Genomic DNA, 20,641 nt, shown 5'->3' on the forward strand with positions numbered 1-20,641 from the left:
GTAATTTATACACATATAAGCGAAGTATAGCTAGTCCAGCTGTCCCACAGGTGCTCCGTCCATGCACCTTTTTGTACCAATGTATAAATTCAAAGCGGAGAACAAAAGGACAATATGCAGGATAACTGGCAATGTGCAATTTTATTGATATCCACACGACATGTTTCGGGCGTCACAGGCCCTTTTTAAAAACAGCAACTGCCTGGGTGCTGGCCAAATAAACAATTCATACTTTACCAAAAAAAACACATTCTAAGGATTTGTACAGTCTGTGATTTATTTCTCAACGTTTCGGCTCTATCACTCAGACTATATTTTTTCACCTTACAAGTCCTTGGAGTGCGTTTTTTTGGTAAAGTATTTATATATGTAAATGCATTTCAGCAAGATTTAGGGTAAAGCAAAGTTCACAAGTTCACTCATTCCTAGAACATTTTTTCCAAGCCAATTTGGACCACCAAAATGGGTAATTTGGGCAGAGATCCCTTATGAGATTCCCACATGCGATCCTCTAAATGAGATACCCAATGCTATTCCCTATGAGATTCCCACATGAGATCCCCTATATGAGATTCCCACATGAGATCCCCTATGAGATCCCCACATGAGATCCTCATGTATATGGCAAGTGTAAGATCAATGCATATAGAACACAGCTTCTAATTTGTTCCCAGTCAACATACTGGAACCCAAATCCATAGATTTATGATAGCTTATGGCGCCAAAAAGTAGGCCTGCGTGTGTGGGCAGTGAGTGCAAACATGTACTTCCTGTAAAGAGAGAGAGAGAGAGAGAGAGAGAGAGAGAGAGAGAGAGAGAGAGAGAGAGAGAGAGAGAGTGGGGATCTCCTTGATAAGTACATATATATATATATATATAGACCAAATGAACAGAAACGCACAACCAAAAAAGGATCCAAGGGCTGGGTGCCAGTCTGCTAAATATGTAAATCTTCCTTTCAATGACGGCACTCCAAATACAATCAAGCTTAGACAGTCAGTTCAATTCATATAGGTTTATTTTGGTGGACCAACGTTTCGATTCCACACAGGAATTCCTGTGTGGAATCGAAACGTTGGTCCACCAAAATAAACCTATATGAATTGAACTGACTGTCTAAGCTTGATTGTATTTGGAGTGCCGTCATTGAAAGGAAGATATATATATATATATATAGATATATATATATATATATATATATATATATATATATACTTGTAAGGGGCCAATATGGATGGTGATCTATTGCCAGAGCAGTGGAATATGTGTTGTTGCTATGTATATATATCTATATCTATCTATCTATCTATCTATCTATCTATCTATACATTGGAGTGCGGGTCCATTTACTAATATAATATAATATAATATATATATTTCTGTACAAAATGGAGTGGAGCTCACCCTTAGTCCATGACTTAGTCCACGTTCGTGGACAAATTATATAACCAACAAAAAAGTCAAGACAACTTAGTGCAATTAAAAAAATTCTTTACCAACAGGTAACAGCAAACATGCAACGTTTCGAAGCTCCCGCTTCTTTCTCAAGCATAAATGATTGCCATGACATCACAACCTCATTTAAAGCATAGGCAGTGCACGCCTCTCGTCATTATGCAAATTAGTGCCCTTATGTTACAGATCAATTCAATCTAGAAAGTTAAACAGCATTTAGTATATTTCAACAACATGCATCATCTCATAAAGATTAGTTACAGGATAAAAGACCTGACTAAATTCAATCGACATGTGAAATATTTGGTGATCTGCAAAGATTGCTCGGTTGTGTGCCCATACATCTTTATGTCCCAATCCCTTAACTCTCTAAATTCCACAATAACTTACAGAATAATATAAACTAGGTAAATGCATATAGATCATACTCTTTATTCAAACCCCTAGGGTGCATGGTCTGTAATGTATGTATCCAAAATTTTTCTCTTTTCTGGAATTGTAAGAGTCTGTTGCCCCCCCCGACGTGGGGGGGCAACAGACTCTATGACAAGAAACCTGAGGGATGCTGCTGAATGTCGGGCCATCTTAAAGTGTGCAGGTACTGGTAACTTCACCACCTCCTTCCTAATTGTGGACTTATGCTGGCTAATCCTATCACGTATGGGTTGTATCGTTTCTCCAATATATGCCAACCCACACGGGCACTTGAGCATGTACACCACATACTCCGAGTTGCATGTGTGGTGGCCTTGTATGGAAAACTTTTTCCCTGAATGTGGGTGGGTAAATGTGTCCGTGCGTATGACGCTTGAACACTGACTACATCTACCACAGCTGTGCATACCATTCCTCAAGGGTGCTAGAACTCTCTGTGGATCATTACGTGTGGTGCCTAGATCAGCCTTCACTAATCTATCCCTCAAACTCCGAGGGCGCTTATAGGAAAGGAGTGGGGGTGCCTGAAACTCCGGAACATCGGGATATGCTTTCCTCAGTAGGGGCCAGTGTTTATGTATAATACGATGAAATTTCCGTACATATGGATGGTATGTGTGTACAAAAGGTATACGGGCTTGCTGTCTGGGTTTCTGTGCCTTGCTCTGTATAGTAGAGACCCGATCCAATGCATTGACCCTTTCCACTTCATGTGCAAGCATCTCCTTAGGGTATCCTCTCTGAATGAATTTAGAAGACATCTCGTCCAATCGTAAAGTAAGTTTATCCTCCTCTGTAACTATCCTCTTAACTCGCAAGAGTTGTGACCTAGGAAGAGAGGAAATGTTAGCCCTTGGGTGTGCACTGTCATAATGCAACAAATTGTTGCGATCGGTGGATTTAACATGTAAATCCGTAAATAGCGAGTTTCCTTTACGATAAAGAAACGTGATACTTTCCTCACTATATTCAAGTGTGAATTTTATACTGGGAATACACTCATCCAAATATGTCTTAAATCGCAGAAGGGACCCAATGTCGCCCCGCCACACCACCAACAAATCATCTATGTAGCGCCACCATTGTACACAATGCGTGTTAAAGAGTAAATGTGGATACACATATTCCGTCTCAAACCGATTCATGAAGATGTTGGCAAAAGTAGGGGCGACATTGGATCCCATCGCTGTCCCTTGTAGTTGGAGATAAAACGTGTCCTGAAACAGGAAATAGTTGTTATGTAAAATCAATGTAAGGAGTTCCATAAAGAAACTCACCTGCGTCGGATTATATTCCGAATGTTTAAGTGTGCTGTGTACCGCATTAATTCCCAGGGCATGGGGTATTGCCGTATATAAGCTACATACATCAAACGCTGCCAATAGTACTGGCTCATCCCCCAAATCGAGGTCATGAACTGCCCTGAGGAAATGTGACGTGTCCCTAATATAGGAATCACCCAAAGGTACAAACGGGGCCAATACTTTGTCTAGAAAAATCGACAATGGAGCAAAGACAGAATTCACACCCGCCACTATAGGACGTCCTGGTGGTGACTGTAGATTCTTATGAACCTTTGGTAAGGTGTAAAACACCGGAATACAGGGAAACTCTTGTGTGAGAAAGTCTTTTACTCCATTATCGATGACCCCCAGTTTGTACATATCTAGACAAAACCTCTGAGATCATCTCTACAAACCGGTTTGTGGGATCCCCTTCTAGGCGTGTGTATGTATGCCCATCGTTCAATTGACCCATAATCTCCTGTACATAGTATTCCTTATCCAGAATAACCAAAGCACCACCCTTATCGGCAGGTTTGTACACAACAGACTTATCACTCATTAATGCATGCAAAGATTCACGGTCATCTTTAGACATATTGTTATTAAACCTCATATATATATATATATATATATAAAATACACAAAAGCCATGAATATCTTGTAAATTAAATCCTTATAAACAGTGAGTTCTGGTGTCATCAGATATAAACGATGAGTTCTGATGTCATTTCAGTCACATGACTCATTGAAATTTGTGTATTATAATAAATAAAGTTCCCCCAGTTTTAAAATATGTGGCTATTAGAAGTTACCTCGGAGTTCCATGACCTGTATAAAAACATTCGGCCTTCGTCCTCGTGTTTTTATATGGTAATGAAACTCCTCGGTAACTTGTAATATCCTTATATTTTACAAGAGGGGGTACTTTATTCACTATATATACACATAGCAACAACACATATTCCACTGCTTTGGCAATAGATCACCATTCACTTCGGTCCCTTAAACTCTGAGTTTAACAAGAGTATGAACTATCAGGATTCTGTTTGTAAGTCTTTGGAGTGTGGGAGGAAACCAAAGTACCTGGAGGAAATCAACACAGACACAGGGAAAACACACAAAATTATAGCAAACAGTGCCCAGTTTGAAATCAACACTGGATCCAATCTCTTTAAAGTCAAAGTGCTATCTGCCAAGCCGCATTGTTGCCTATTTATGCACCCAAGGCCACAAACATCCTTTCACCCACTCATCACAAACAGCTTTACAGAGTGGCACAGGCACACACACTGGAATAATAACACCATTCTCACAGACCACCTTACCTGCAAGTACACACACTCTCCCACCACATCGTGAAGCACCACACTTATATCATTACACACAGGAAAACAAACACGAATTAAAGCAAAAACACAAATCACTAAACACTCACACTCTCCCCACACTCATCCTGCAAATCACCCACAAGCAACATAAATATCCTTTCATACTAGCACAAACCCACACCCTAAATACTAGCACAAACCTACAACCCTAAACACACAACCTAAATATTTACACAAAACACACCCTATATACTAGCATAACAAAATGCTATCCATGCTCTAGCAGAACACTCTCTCCATACATCTTTTCTGCACACAGGCCCATGTGCTTCAACACACTCAAACAAAACAAGCACATATTTACTTTAATAGCAATGGTTGTTGGTCAGTTCCATTCTGGATGTCCAACCAGGTCCAGACTATGATTCAAAATAGGCCCAGACATTTCAAGCAGACAGAGGCCCAAACAAGATATACTTGTATGGTATATATGTATAGATTATATCAACATAAATTGTGACCGTTTATGCCTGTGTCATATTAGAGCTGCCCTTCAGAATCTAAAGATTGTCTGTTTGGGCCTGTGTTCTGGGTCAGTGCCTCCCTAGTTTATTATCAGTTTATGGACATAGGGAAACATTGGTTTACCAGTACCCCAGTTACAGTATAGTTCCAGGAATATTTGGGAGCAAATATTAACCTAATCAACTCTCAAGCTGTGCTCTAGGAAAGCAAACATTCATTCACTGCAAAGTAGAGAATAATTGGCCTTCAGTTTGAGCACCCAACTTGCCCAATAGAAATTCACCCTCCCTGTGTACCCACATACATTCATACTAATTCAATAAACAGGGGAGTATGAGAAATTTTGTGTCTGGGGAAACTACCAACAGAAAGCATTTCATTGGGCAACTAATACTGATATATGCAGAGATAGAAGTTTGGCTCCTTTTAAGAAAGACCCATCTTTCCTAAATCTCTATTATACCCCCCATGTTTACACACTGTCACCAACAGAGACAAATGCACAAACCAGCAGCTCCAATGTACTGTGTACAGGAACACACAAAGCAGCACATTGTACAGAACCATCACTCTAATGAATAATAGGCCAGATCCAAGTATTGGATCTCTAGCAGTAATTGAGCAATATTGCAAGGTTCAGATAAAGGTTCTACAGTGTCTGCGTATGTGCTAAAAAGAGATTGTGTGTGTGTGTGTGTGTGTGTACACATATGTGTGGGAGTATGTTTGTGAGTGTGTGTGAGAGAGAGGGAAAGGATGTTTATATGTGTGAGGGTTAAGAGTGTGAGTGTATTTGTGATAGAGAGAGACAGGAAGAGTGTGAGTGTGTGTGTGTAACAAGTGAGTGTGAGAAAGCACAAAGAAGCAGGCAGAAAGTCTGATGTCCTTGCAGTTCCATTTGGCCAGAGTACAGAGTAACTCATTGTAGTTATAAGGTCATTTGCAAATACAATGAACGTTTCCCCTTGGCTGCTTGCACGCATGGCTGAGACTCGCAGGTTAATTGATACTAAATGGAAATCATGTCTATGAATAGATTTCCCATCATTTCACCCTTGATAAGAAACTGAAAAAGCCATGGCCAGGTGAGGCAAAGGCAGGGCATGGATTTAAAGGGGCTGAGAGGTATGAGATTGGAAATTTCGTTTGGGGTTTAATTTAACTTTTCAGAAATGATTACCATGAATTTACACTCGTGTGATTGTAAAATTATTTAATTCCAGCTTTCTTACCTTGCCCCCTCAGCTCCAGTCCCCATCCTTTCATCCACTTAAATGAAGCGCAAACAACAAGTAAGCGACAATGACTGCACACAACCCACTTGCAGACACACAAAAAAGCAGATGTGTTTAAAAGTTTTGTTTAAAATCTTGAAATCAGGTTCGGTACATTAAGGCGACATTTCCCCGAGGAACGGAGTGCCAAGTACAATAACGATTTTGCTTTTACGCTGATCCTTCTATGAATAATCGCAAACGAATCGAGATTTTATATTTGAATATGTAAGAGGAGGATGAGCCTTGTCTGAAGTCACATAAGAAAATGGATTTGATAAGATATTTCCTGTTTTTTTTCTCATTAGAAATGATTTAATCTCGTGTACATATATTCCCGTCAATGGAAACAACTGTACAGAATTTCACAAATGAAACATATTATTTGAGGCTACTTTGTAAAGTTTAAGGCAATGAGCGCTCGCAAACGTATTAAGGAAACAAATGGAGCAAGGGCGATACCTAGTGGTCACAGGCAAGTTGATCACACCATAAATTTCTTTATCTTCCAGTAAATGTTTATTTCACAGCAATTGGAGTTATTGCCGAGTGTAGGTTTTACAAGGGTAACCTGACTGCCAATTGTCATTTATAGAAGGTTTCAGCAGAGAGTTACAAAGCAACTGTTCCCTTTTTAGTGGTTCCTTTTTATGCACTTTTTTTGTTGGCGGTGGGTGAGATTTTGTTATATAAACTGTTCATGTTCAAAGAATGAGGTCCCCCCTGCTAATGACCCAATGGTTGTATAAACTACTTAAACATAGAGGGGGATCACTGAATACATCTGCATAAATAAGACGTGGTCAAATTCAAATGATAAGGATGTTGTGAAATTTGGATCTATCAAAACAGACGCAATCGAAATTATTTCTGTTTTAGCTTTATTGCGTTTTATGTTTTCGTAATTACGAATATAGCCATTGATCCAACCAGGGCGTCTTGATTCTTTCATACCCTTGTGTCATTTGCAAAATAAATGAGGGAACCAAAAATTAAAAAATTAAAGCTGGGCCCTAACGAATCCCACAGAAAATCGATGCGTAATTTAGCTGAAACAAAAATAAACACACTCACAATCACAGACATTTTATTTTCGTTTTACGCGCTACTCCATTAAAATATTTAAAGACCAAGCATAGGTTGATCTGTTTAAAAAAAAAATCAGTTATTAGGAAAAAAATTGTCTCTCCATTTCAGTATTTTTCAGTTCAAATTGTAAGGCCGGTCCCCAAAAGTAGAGATTTTTTTGTAACTCATTGTACAGATTATTTTCCCAGTCTGGGCATCTAAAGGCTGACCGTAAACATAGTCCAAGTTTTTCAGGATTTTGTTGTCAGTTGAGACAAACATCAAAATAAACTGGTTTCAAAGAAAAAACGCAATGGTACATCGTAAAACCATTAAGTCCAGACGTCTAGCCATCCAAATGGCTTTATTGCACCGTGCTTCTTCCTGTTTTAAAAGAATTATAAGACAATGAGGGGGTCCCAACTGCTTAAATTCTCTTATTCTTCCCAAGCACAGATGCTGGAACTATTTAGTTTCCTCCTTATTACAGCCAACAGATTGTCCATTCCTAGGGATGTCATTTTTACATAGCAAACCACAATAATACACATATAAAACCATTTTCAGTGCTTTCGTTTAAATTAAAATATATATATTAGTGTATCAGTCAGTGAACTTTGGGCGAGCATTGTGGAACAAGAGATGGGAATTCAAGGAACTTCTGAAACACAGAACCACAAGGATATCTGATTCACATGAGAACATTTGGCCAGAGAATAGTACAGTCCAGTGTAACTCGGGAATGCCTCACTGGTTATAGGAACCATCAGAAAAATGAGTTATCTAAATGCCCCAGATTATTATAAATTCGCCCTTAAATCCTCAACATATCTCAAAGCTGTGCTGTTTCTAAAACACCATCGAATGACATTTTTGTACATAGGATAAACAAAAGCTAGCGGCACTGGGCATTTATTTCTTAACACCCCTCCGCCTTCCTGCAATCTGATTCACTTTCTCATCCACAAGCACAAAAATATGAACCAGATTCCACACCGTATTTAATTCAGTACGAAACGAGTTGAATTTTTAAGAACTGTTTCAAAAGAAAACCGTAAATAAATAACTAGCCTTGCCATCTAAACCTAGGCCTTTCCTATATGTTGCAGAGGTAAATATGCACTTTATTTCATGACACGAAGAGAAAGAATCGATCTGTGGCGGCCCATGCAAATTATAGGTTTCTGTTTACGTGTAAATATGTTGAAAATGCCCTGCGCCTAGATTCCTAATGAGAACATTTGTTTTATGAACCGTGGCCCTAATGCTAACATCAGCCAACGCATTCCTATCTGCACCTCCTAACTTTTCCAGGTACATAAATCTACTATCCTACAACAATTTCGATGTATTAGAACTCATAACAAAATCGCAATACCTACCTGTAAGACCTAACGTGCAATCACAGTGAATTGTAAAAAAAAAATTAACAGATAAAATGTTGCACCTTTCGATGCGCACTGGCAGTAAACTAAGTTTTCAGAACAAAAACAAAACCAAATACAATTACACATTTACATCTACTGCGGAAAAAAGACCGTTTTATATATATATATTTATATTTAACTGCTCCATGTTTTTACACAAGGAAATCAGTGCATCCCCCAACGGGTTATTGGTCCTTATTCCCCTTTTCCTTGTTCATTTTCTTCATCTTCATTCTCCTGTTCTGGAACCAGATTTTAACTTGCCTCTCGGTGAGATTTAAAATCCTGGCCACCTCGTATCTGCGGTCCCGGGTGAGGTACATATTGAAGAGAAATTCCTTTTCCAGTTCCAAAGTTTGGTATTTGGTGTAGGGGCATCGCTTTTTCCTGGTGGAGCGAGCGTGGATCCAGTTGGCTGCAGGATTATCTGTGGAAGGGAAGAAGAAGAAGAGGAGGAGAGTGGGGTGAAATGGTGGCAAATTCGTTGGCAATCAGGATGACCTACTCGCTCCACTTTTAAAGAATTATCATAAAAAGGGATCTTAATGCAGAGAAAGTGTTTACAGTACAAATGATGTCTTGATCCGAGGTGGTTATGTGAGTAATAGAATATTTTTATAGCCTCTTGTTGCTGCTTGGGCTATATGGTAGGCGTCTAGACGGTTTTATAGGTTAGTAAAACTATCAGTTTTGCACATTTAGAGCCTTGCAGGTTTGGGCAGTAAATCAAGCTGCAATTTCTTTTCTCTCTCCCTCTCTTTTTATACTTACTTGGGTCAATTTGTTGCTGCTGTTGCTCCTTCTCTTCCTTTAGTTCAGTGCTGTTGGACTCCTCGCTGGCTGGTGCTGCAGGCTCCTTGGCCGGGGGCTTCTCTGTGCTTTCTGGGAAGGAATTGCACGTGTATTCGGGCAGGCTGAGTCCCTGGGAAGCAAAGGATGAGCACTCTGTCCTCTTTGCAGCACTCTCAGGTTTGATCCCGTAGTTGCGCCCGTTAGCTTGGAATCCAGAGAAGGAGGGCGCAGCGCTGGAGATGGGATCCAGCCAGGAGCGCACTGTGTATCTGCCGCTGTCTGTTGCTGCTGCTGCTGCAAGGTGGGACTGGGCCACATACGGGTGGTAGATCCCTGTCATCCCTGCAGAAGGCTGAGGCTGAACCGTTGACCAGGACGTGGGGAAGACACCGGATTTGGAAGCAAAGCTACAGGGATGGAAGTCTGAAGGGTCCCCGTCACCTGATGGCCTAGAGGTCGCGTTCTGACCTCCCTGGGAAAACCTACCCCCGTAGCCCTCCTCGCTCTCATGTCCTATGAGAGAATCCACATAATAGTTACTTATGGTCCCACTTGACGACATTTTGGGCTCCCCTCTCCCTCATATAAAAGGTTACACTCTTAACTGTATGCAATACCCTCCCTGAGAACAATCATAGTATTTTGCAGACTGCAACCTCCATCCATTGGTTGCGGAGCCCACGTGATCATATTTACCAATACTGAGTAAATCAATCCGCTTAACGGGGCTGATGTGATTAAAAACACATACAATTAAGAATCAAAGTGTAAGTGCGCACAGATAGAGAGAAAGGCGCACGGGGGACAGGGGGCACATTGCGTCTTTGCGCACAAAGACTCGGAGTCCTTGTAAAAATATAAAGCAGCACTAAATAGGGACTATTTCTTGCCATCCCTTTCAGCCCTGCCTGCCATTCATTTTTAATCACTTTGCCGAATTTGTTTAATTACCCTTTAAACCATAGGCACCCACATGGCAGCACCAGAGAGGGGCATGTTCTGATTATTGACCTGAGAAAATAAAACTTGTTTTACTAGGCACAAACAAGAATCCAGGGAGCCCCAGTGACATGTGAGAGAAGGCAGCGCCTTGGGAAGGGGCAACGTGGTGCTGGAGCTGCTATTCACTTACACAGGGCAGGGCTGCCCGGGCGCAAAATCCTTTCTGTCTTTCCAAACAGGTGGAGGAGAACTATCAGGCTTTTAATGGCTTTCAATAAACATTTTATGAGGTGCATTTGATTATACATTAATATGTGCTATAGTAAAATAGACTGAGGCAACATTAAACCCTCCACTAAACCGAATCTGTAGCTGGACTCTGTTCTTGTTAGTATCAGCAGGGGCAGTGTGAGTCCATTGTGTTCAATTCCACCGTGTCTCTTTGTGTATTTACTGCACTAAGCTGCTTTGTGTGTGTTTGTGTGTGTGTGTGTGTATATATAAATATCCATACTAAACGTTTAAAACACTATTATATATATATATATATCTTTCTGGGTATATATTTCTAAATCTGTCTCACACACATTTAGATTTTAAGATAAACAAGCCCATACATTATCCATGTAACTTACTAAATATCTAATCTATCTGTCTGTCTGTCTATCTATCTATCTATCTATCTATCTATCTATCTATCTATCTATCTATCTATCTATCTATCTATCTATCTATCTATATATCTTTATCAATCATCTATCTAATCTATCTATCTAATCATCTATCTTTCTCAATTAAATATTTCACTCTCTCCCACATACACATACATATTTTAAGAACCAAATGCGTATACATTCACAAAAATACACACCTACCCTTACACACACAAGCAAACAAACACTCCTACTGTCAAAACCTAAATGAATAATCGAGCCCAATGTACCGACATAAATTGACAACCGCATATAGGGTAAGGCTTATGCACATCTAATAATATTGCTAATTTTAGCAGATCAACGTTTCGGTTGACACCTGGGACCTTTATCTACCTATATACAGGCATACATTATACAAGTATGTATAAGTTATTGGACACGCTTACCTACTTTATACGCTGTAAAAAGAAATAGAGAAAGAACCTTAGCAGATCTCACAATGATAAGAAACCCTCAAGCCAAACAGGATTTTAGCCCCATCACCCTGAGTGTACTTTCCTGCAATAAACACATTTCAGCCTTAGCGTTGTTCGGTGAGATTGGAAGGATTTGCAGGAAGACACTTGGTTTATTGGTGCTGTTTCCTGAAATAAAAGTGCATTTAACCTGAACAAGCAGGAGCTGTATGTACTTCTGCCATAAACGCTTATGTGAGGCTCAGGAAACAACACTGCAATATTATCCCCTGACCATTGATCGAGGGTAAGAAACACAGAACTGGCCTCCCATGCGATATACTTACCGCTTAAATCTGATTTTGTCTTTTCCTTGTATACCTGGACACCTCTTTTTTTTCTCTTGGAGGGAAATATAAAATAGTTTTTAACTGTATTTAGCTATTGTTACTTTGATATAAAGAATGAAACACACTTTGGATTTATTAATACTGCTGTTAGTAAGCTTATTAATACCTTGTTATCATACCAAATGCTGTTATAGCAAAGAAATCAAAGATATTGCATGAGCATATGGTAGGTACGCTGTAATAAATACAAATGTCATGTGTAGTCATACTCCTAAACAAACACACAGACTGACATCAAACCCTTTGCATTAAAGCCACTATTGTTCATGCATGCTATAATAGTATTACATGTTGCCTCTTACTGTGGAAATATGTGGCATGTCAGTCATCAGTCACACTCAGTGTCAGCAATTCCACTTCCATTTTAGTGCATCTAATATTGTAGCTAAAAGTGAATAACGCAAGTGTAATGGAAAAGTCATCAGCATTGTTAATATTGCCAATTACGGCAAATTAACTGTAGAGGGTGTGTGCGAAAGCCTCGAAATACTTAAAGCTGTTTATTAAATATAGAAGAAAAACGTGTATATCGCTGAAATACAGGCACATTACTCACGGTTTCTGTGTATATACAGTTTTATATATATATATATATATTTACCCAAACAACGCACAAACACAACACACATAGACATAGGTGCAATGGGTAAACTGCTAAACATGTATTTATTTACACACACAAACACACACATAGATATACCCTCAAGTAAACAGATCTACAGTTGAGTTATATCATATAAGCATCATATTGGTGTGGCAGTTTTGCAAAAGTTAATGATAGATTCTAAACAGGCTTAAAATATATATATACAGTTATAGAACGTATTCATGTCTTTAGGATCAGCAATCTCTTAGTGAACCACATAGGTCGTTTATTCAAGAGCATATTGTACAAGCAACCAACGTTTCGCATCTCAATACCTTTCTCAAACACACACACATTATAGACACCTCAGAAATTGTCCTTCCTTCCTTCCTTCCTTCCTTCCTTCCTTCCTTCCTCCTTTTTCTTTAGTTACCTGCCTGTCTGTGTATTTACTGGTGTCTGTCTCTCTCTACACAGAGACATATGGATATATATATGTGTGTACACATAGATGATATTGTATGTATATCATTTTGTGTATTGTAATACATACACACAAGTACACTCTATCATCACACACCAGACACTAGACAGTTTACCAAGAAAAACAGAAACGCATAAAACATATACTCAGGTATATATACACATTGCAGCAAGGGCAAACAGTGGCAATTTATTCCCAAACTCCACATGTCAAACATTAATATCAGGATATCTAGCACATTACCACACTCACTTTTTACCAAAGGAATTTGAGAAGGTACCACTTACTTACCTGTCTGGCTTGGCCTTTTCATACCAGCACATATCTCACCACATTTCCTTCCCTGTCCTAAAATGCTTTTAATGACCACAAAGCATGAAAACAAATGTTATTCACATGATTTTATAGGCAATGCTGGATTCATTAGCCAGGCAATACTATGAGAATAGTCACATGGTTACTGACAGAATCCCTCTCTTTCTGCAAAGGAAATAACAGGAACCCTGGGAGTTTTACAGAGTTTATTGCATATTACATGCGAAGGGAGCATGCACTGTGTGAAGATATTGCTGTCCCAGAATATCACATAGAACAATAATGGAATCACCAGGAATACGACTGGAATAAACTACACTGCTACGAACATGGTTTTTTTTTTTTTTCAATTCATCTGAGCAGACATTTACAGAAAAAATGTGCTTTTTTCCCCCCCCTAAAAGTCATCAAGAGTACTCATGGTTTAAAATACCAAGGTCCATGAAGTAGCACACAGAAATACCATTTGAGTAAAAACATAAAAAGTCACATTGCTTAGATGTGTCCAACAGTCCCAATAAGTTAAAGATCAAAGGATAAACTTTTTTGTCACATTTACCTTGCCAGTCGGTGAAAAAAAATAAATTACATGTGCTCGATTTATTCTTTCATTATTACTAGTCCCATGGAAATACATAGAGACACTTGAAGCACTAAAAAATGACAATGGACCACATTCCCTATCACAGAAATTAAAAAAGATATGTTTGTGAAATGTTCTTAAAGTCTCTCAGAGTGTTGCAATGGCTGATGCTTTGTCAAAGGTTAAATAGCATGTTGGTCAGTTCTTACGAAAAAGTTAGATTCGCGGTCAATTCGCGGATTCGGTTCTCTCTGCTCATCTTCTTTAACTTCATTCTGCGATTTTGAAACCAGATCTTGACCTGCCTGTCAGTGAGATTCACACTCTTACTGATCTCTAGGCGGCGCTCTCGCGTCAGATACATATTAAACAAGAATTCCTTCTCTAACTCCAATGTCTGGTGTTTGGTATAGGGACACCTCTTCTTTCTGCCACTCTTTGCAGTTAACCAATTGCTTGTTGGGGTATCGGACTTGATTTCCTCTATCATAAACAAACAAAATGATAATATAAGGGCACAAATAAAGGAGGCAGAGAATGAAGTGCATGGCTTTTGGCTGAGCAGACTTGACAATGAACCTTAAAGCAAAATGTCAGACTTTGCTACAGACAACTCTACCTGCTTTTCAGCCAATTACAATTAATGTAATCACGAATGGCAGCATACTTATCTATCTATCTATCTATCTATCTATCTATCTATCTATCTATCTATCTATCTATCTATCTATCATCTATCCACAAGCATATATCACTAATTTATGTATCGTCTTTTAGGCTTCTATAATTACCAGTCTATCTGGTATCTATCTATCTATCTATCTATCTATCTATCTATCTATCTATCTATCTATCTATCTATCTATCTATCTATCATTTGTCTGTCTATTTATTCTCTGTTTGTATTTGTTTCATGCTTTTATATCTAATTTACCAATATTGTTTATGCATATGTCTATTTATCTATATTTGACCTTTATATTTTTCTAGCTTATATCTTTAACTTATTTATAATATTCAATTCAGACATCCACTTCTGACTCTATTAGTCTCTTTCCCTTTTGCCTTCTAATAGGTATCTATGCTATTAAAAGTATAAACCCACACACTGTTCTCTATGTTTGTTATAGTGTAGAGGCACATATCTATTTTCTATCATCTATCTATCTATAATGCCATCTATGTATTTATGACCAACTCACTCCTCATTAAATATAAAATATATTAATATATATGTATTTATATATCTATCCATCCTAGTAGCTATCTAGTTATCTTTTGCACACACAAAAAATGTTTCTGGTACCAAAAAAAAAAAATATATATATATGTATATATATATGTGTGTGTGTGTATATATATATAGATCATATATGCAACGCACACATATTATATACAACATATATGCATTAGTAGACAGATGGACTGATTGATGGATACGCACAGCACACAAACAAATACAACTGTTTTTATGTTTCACACTTTTACACTAGTGTGTATACATGAATTAATGAATTCAATGAATGTAAGAACAATTTATTTTACTGTATCTACTCAAATATATGCATAATAATTCCATGTACAATTTATAACTCCAGTAAATGTTTTCGCCATTATTTCAGCACAGATGATGCAGAAATACACCATGAGCCCCAAGTGTGGGTAAGAAACCAAAAGGTGAATAATAATAATCATGGTTATTTCTCTAAATGCCACCATTAACCCTGTATTGAAAGAATGGAGGAATAAACTAGATGAGCCTGTAGAAAAGAGAGGGCTGTATATCTGGCCACGCATTTCATTTGTAATAACATTCATAATCAAAGACATATCTTCCATTCTGGCTAATAATGGACATTTAATGGCACAATGAATTCTTATTGTAAAATAGAGAGGAGTGTGGTTTTTCCTGTAGCTATTTTTTTTTTGTTTTTAACTTACATGTAAACGTATTTTGGTAAATTGGGAATGGGACAGAGCATGAGAAACGTAGCATTAGCCCTGCGCCCACTTTCCAGCAGTAGTGTTGCAATTACATGAGAGGCACCCAGAAATGGCATTTCTATGATCATATAGTACTCTCTTGGCATGGCTATATACAATTAACGTTTAGTGTTACATGCGGATGCTGGCTTCCAAGTTAATGTTTGACATGCCGGCTCCAGTTTATAAGGCACATATGAGCAGATATATTGATTTCTAGTCTCTGCTGGGGCTCAATGCTATTTTTAAATAGTTGAGAGGGGCAGCTCAGTCCCAGCATCTAGTTACCATTAAATGTTATGGCTTATAATGCTTTGCTAGTATTTTATACGTTGTTTTATGAGCTGGAGGGGTAGAGCAGAGAACATAGAAGTTGTACAGTACCAACCTTTAGTCTCCTTGTCCTGCACTTCTGGGCTGGACACAGACACCTCAGCCAGGCAGCTCCTGTCCTCCTGCAGCGCAGACTTGGGGTCGGGACTCTCCCCAGATGGGACTTTGCATGAGTCTTGGCTGGCCGGATTCTCATTCATTTTCTTGTCCATGTGAAGTTGAGGAGGGATCTGCTGTTTGGAGCTGGAGCGAGGGTTGAGCTGTAACATTAGGGATGAGCTGCTTTCTGGGTTATTATTGTACTCTTGGGGTTTGCCGGTGGCGTAGCTCTGGCTCAGCCTGAAATATCCTGGGACTGGCACCTCTGAGTTCTCCACAGGACAGTTGTCAGGCACCAGCCTCGGGTACGAGGACTCTGCAGAAATCACTTTGGATCTCTTATCAGAATACATGCAGCAGTTGGTCTCCTCCTTAATGTTGGTAGGAAAGGAGCAAGTGGGGAGCTGCTGTGTAACAGGTTGTTCTATCCTACAGGACCTGCTCGGATCAGTCCAAGAGTCTACTTGAGGTATATAGGGATGCACATTCATGCCCATGTTTTGGTGATTGATTTCTCTTTTTGCCAGAGAGGGTAGCAGTCCACAGGTTTGCATGCCATAAGTGCCAATCTCTGTGCTGGGTGGCATGTACATGCTGGCGCTGTTAGAATAGAAACTGTCACTTCTACAGGCACTGATCAAGGAATCTACTAAAAAAGTATTTGCAGCAGGAGAGCTGTTGGGAAAGGACATTTTGGGGAGGAATTAGGAGAAGAGGGATTGTGTCCTTTGTAGGCTGACATCTCTAGCAAAACATTCCCTGTGTAATTGTGAAGCCTCTGCACAACCACATGACAAGCGAGCCAATGAGATTTGAAAATGGCCTTGAGCTGCTGCCTCCCTGTGGGTCACGTGGTGCTCGGCCAGCCTGGGCTGCGCTCAAACCGTGGTCAACAGCGACACCTACGACGTCAGAGCGAAAGTGCGACCGAGCGCTGCTTCTCAGCCATCCTGGCGCACTGCGCTGATTTAAGGACACTTTTTTTTTTAAATACCAACAAGATTATTCCATTTACACCGATCCACTGACAGCCCTGGGCTACCGTTTAGCCCAAAAAAAAAAAAAAAAAAAAACCAACAACCTGGTGACAATGCTTTTTAATACACTCACGTCTACCCCCCAATAAAACAAGATCAAACCTGTCTTTTCATTGTTTTATATGTAAATGAAATACCCCAGTGACTTCATGCCTTGCCAGGAACTTCACAGCTTGTGGGCAGCCATTAGAATAAAAGGCAGAAAGTTGGTGAGGGAGGTCCCCCCCAGTGCAGATCCACTTGGGAATGTTTCCATACACCTTTAGCAGTTTTTTTAAAAAAAGCATCCCCCACACAGAGGCATTTTAACGTGTCATTATAATAATGCCAAGACAGATGTGTTTTCCTTTTATGGATTTGGTAAAAGCATTCATTCCTGACAAGTTAAAGGCACAAAGGTGGCGGAATTTATTAATACATATTAAGAAGAATCAGGGGCGATCAATACCATTCCCATCTACATTCTTGAGATACTTGGTCCATTTCTACCTTCTGGTGATTGTTAAAGAGTTATAACGCTCTGTTGCCACACACGGGCACCTCTTTTACGAGCAGATCAATCGAAACTTAGGGGAGGAAGATTAATAGGTAAAAACTTTGCATAATGGCATTTGCAATATGAATTATTGAAAATCGCCCCATTGATTTTAATCCTTTACTGCCACCAAAAAAGGTCACCATTTTTTTTTGTTTTAACACAAATGGCCCGGGCAGTAAACGTCTAAACTTCTAATCCAAATGTGAGGTTCCCAGTGGCCTCCGCCACCAGCAGCTCCACCAAATATTTTATTCATTAAGGCTGATAAATAAAACCTTTCTTTTCTACAACAGTGTCAGTTAGCCAAGCACACCTTCCAGTGCTGATAAGGATAACAGATCAGTAGAAAACAGGTCACCATTTTTTAATAGAAATAATTAAAATCATTTAAAATTGTAAATTAAAGAAAGTTGTTTTTATTCCCCCCTTTCTGTTTAACTCACGCCCCTCTGAGTGTCTTTAGGAACAGTTCAGGATTTTACAAATTCCAAGTCTCGTTCCTTTTAAGACCCCCATTCGCAGGGATTTTATTTCCTATGCAGTAAAAACAATAAAATGTCTGGTTCTGTGGCAATGAGACAGACCTTTGATAAAATGAAAGCCTCTCGCAGCTGTTCAAATACAAAATCATTGTCAGGTTAACAGCAACTGCCTTTTACTACTCCTAATAGCAAACGACTGGGTTAGGCTGCTAAACAGCTTCCACAAATGCGCTTTTAAGCGATGCTTATTAACAACAACAACAACAAAAAAGCTCCAAAAGTTTAGGGATCCAACACATTGAAGTTTATCATGAGCATCTAACGGTAGAAAGCAAATTGTGGATTTAGTGGGGGCATAGAAAGATACAGGAAAATTCAATTTAGCCAAATGAAATTTGTCAGGGGTACATGCTCATTAATATTAGCACATGAGATTATTTCATAGCCATCATTTAATTACCAAACATCATAGGTTTCATTTGAAAGCTGTCTTTATTTTATATGACACAATAGTCTTCAGTTCATTAGTTTACAAAATGCTTGGAAACATGTCTTACCCGTTTGTCCCAACAGACACAATCAAACAAGCGCTTTGATATTTCACTGGGGAGACCCACAGTACCTGCTACCAATCTCTAATGTCTCCACTTTTACACAATAATTCTGACCAATAACATCAACACAATCAAGGGCTCTTGGATGATCCTTGAGCTCAGTTCTGACCATTCTAAAGTGGAACTCTAACAATTCTAGGTGAAATCATGATTGCTATTTCAGTGGAGGTGGTTTTTGAGAAGGGGTCCACTCCATAACATGGCAATGATCATAATGGTATTAACATTTCCTGGAGGGAAATAACAGATTTGCTGTGAAACAGACAATTTTCTGTAAAACGTGTTGCTTTGGGGATTCGCTCACATGCAGGAAGCCCATAACGAAGGGAACAGATGGCATCTACAGACTGTTAAGTGGGTTCTGTGCTTATGTCTGTGCATGAGTTCATGTACATACACTTACACAATATATATATTCTAATACAACAAAAATACGTGTACACAGCAATATGTGTGCATATAGAAATTCGTGGTGTGAGTGAGCGTATGTGTGGTGTATACACACTCACACACAATTGCACACACACATATATTTATAAATGATTAGTTTGGTGCAAAACATCTATAACTATTAACTCTGCCTTACATGCGTTATATGACATTATTGTTTAACTAGCAAATAAATATCTAACGTTTGGACTTTTTCTTTTTTTAAACTCATTTACTGTACTTGACTGGAAAGGACATAACACTGTCCTCATACAGAGAAGGCGCTATATTAAGATTAGTTCATATGTTTTATCTTCTAATGTGATATTAAAACAGCCAATAATATATATATAAAGCAACACACTGACTAATAACCTGTATCTCTTCCCACCACAGTGGTGTTCAGTGTGAGGGTAGATTGCATATGATTAGAATTAGACATTTAATGAGCGGTACTGAATTCGCATTTATTTTTATTTCTTTTATTTTGTATTTCCATTAAAATCCTTTTCCTTTACCGATTGTACTTTACATTAAGATGATTTCATTCAGTTTGTAACAAATGTATTTATAAATGAACATTTGTTACATCTACATGATACAAACACTGTTTTTTTTTTTAGATTCAAGAATAATATACTTTGCATTTTTGCCTTAAAAAAAAAAAGAAATGTATATAGAGCTATGGTCTGGGTTTAAGCAAAATAGCTTCCACCGACGCATCCCTAATTTCTAGCAAAATGTGCTTTTAATACCTTAGCAAAGAAATGCATTTATTTTAGGGAATTCTAGTAGGAATAATCACTTTCCCCTGAAGTGATGGGAGTTGCTCGGCTTCCTGCACAGTTGAATTTTGGTTTAAAAATGTTTAAAATTCGACTTCAGTTAAGGCGAAAGACTTTGGCTATCGCCCTTGAGGAAAGAATTTAGGGCGAGAGACAGGACATATCATTTCTGAGTGGAGCCTTTAGATCTTTATGGCCTGTGGTGCATATTTAGTCATAAATACCTTAGCACGAGATTGCGCCCACTAAAACTGTATATCTTTAACCCTGCAAATGTGCCCAACTCCCCTGTCCCTTGCCTGGCAATAATAAAGTCATTT

General features: G+C 38.8%; 4 protein-coding genes across 4 annotated transcripts in view; all 4 read right to left on the reverse strand.

Annotated features, from left to right (window-relative positions):
* Window positions 1–1,474: 1,474 nt before the first annotated feature.
* Window positions 1,475–20,641, reverse strand: part of LOC121397930 — a 26,680-nt gene continuing 7,513 nt past the window's right edge. Inside the window, exon 2 of the mRNA XM_041576216.1 lies at window positions 1,475–2,718. Coding sequence (XP_041432150.1) covers window positions 1,899–2,651 — 753 coding nt within the window. The 5' untranslated portion in view covers window positions 2,652–2,718 and the 3' untranslated portion in view covers window positions 1,475–1,898. The remainder of the gene's footprint in view (window positions 2,719–20,641) is intronic.
* hoxd9.L (homeobox D9 L homeolog) lies at window positions 7,374–11,033 on the reverse strand. The gene is made up of 2 exons (XM_018235933.2): window positions 9,570–11,033; window positions 7,374–9,225 (listed from the first exon to the last, which is right to left on the reverse strand). The coding sequence occupies exons 1-2, from the start codon at window positions 10,150–10,152 to the stop codon at window positions 8,984–8,986; spliced, it is 825 nt and encodes a 274-aa protein (XP_018091422.1). The 5' UTR covers window positions 10,153–11,033; the 3' UTR covers window positions 7,374–8,983.
* Window positions 13,772–17,139, reverse strand: hoxd10.L (homeobox D10 L homeolog). The gene is given in 2 exon segments (NM_001090166.1): window positions 13,772–14,504; window positions 16,393–17,139. Coding segments are annotated over 2 exon segments (1,014 nt in total). The 5' UTR covers window positions 17,129–17,139; the 3' UTR covers window positions 13,772–14,226.
* The window catches only part of hoxd11.L (homeobox D11 L homeolog), a 5,851-nt gene continuing 5,298 nt past the window's right edge, over window positions 20,089–20,641 (reverse strand). The window contains exon 2 of the mRNA XM_041575760.1: window positions 20,089–20,641. This exon is cut by the window's right edge and continues 2,605 nt beyond it. The gene's annotated coding sequence lies outside the window, so the exon portion shown is untranslated.

This window comes from Xenopus laevis, chromosome 9_10L (genome assembly GCF_017654675.1).
Source record: "Xenopus laevis strain J_2021 chromosome 9_10L, Xenopus_laevis_v10.1, whole genome shotgun sequence".
Lineage (NCBI taxonomy): Eukaryota > Metazoa > Chordata > Amphibia > Anura > Pipidae > Xenopus > Xenopus laevis.

Coding starts and splice junctions, on each gene's coding strand:
- hoxd9.L (XM_018235933.2), bottom strand. CDS start 10,152: ATGTCGTCAAGTGGGACCATAAGTAACTATTATGTGGATTCTCTCATA. Junction 9,226..9,569: donor GCAGCAACAAATTGACCCAA/GTAAGTATAAAA, acceptor TCCCTTCCACAG/ATAATCCTGCAGCCAACTGG.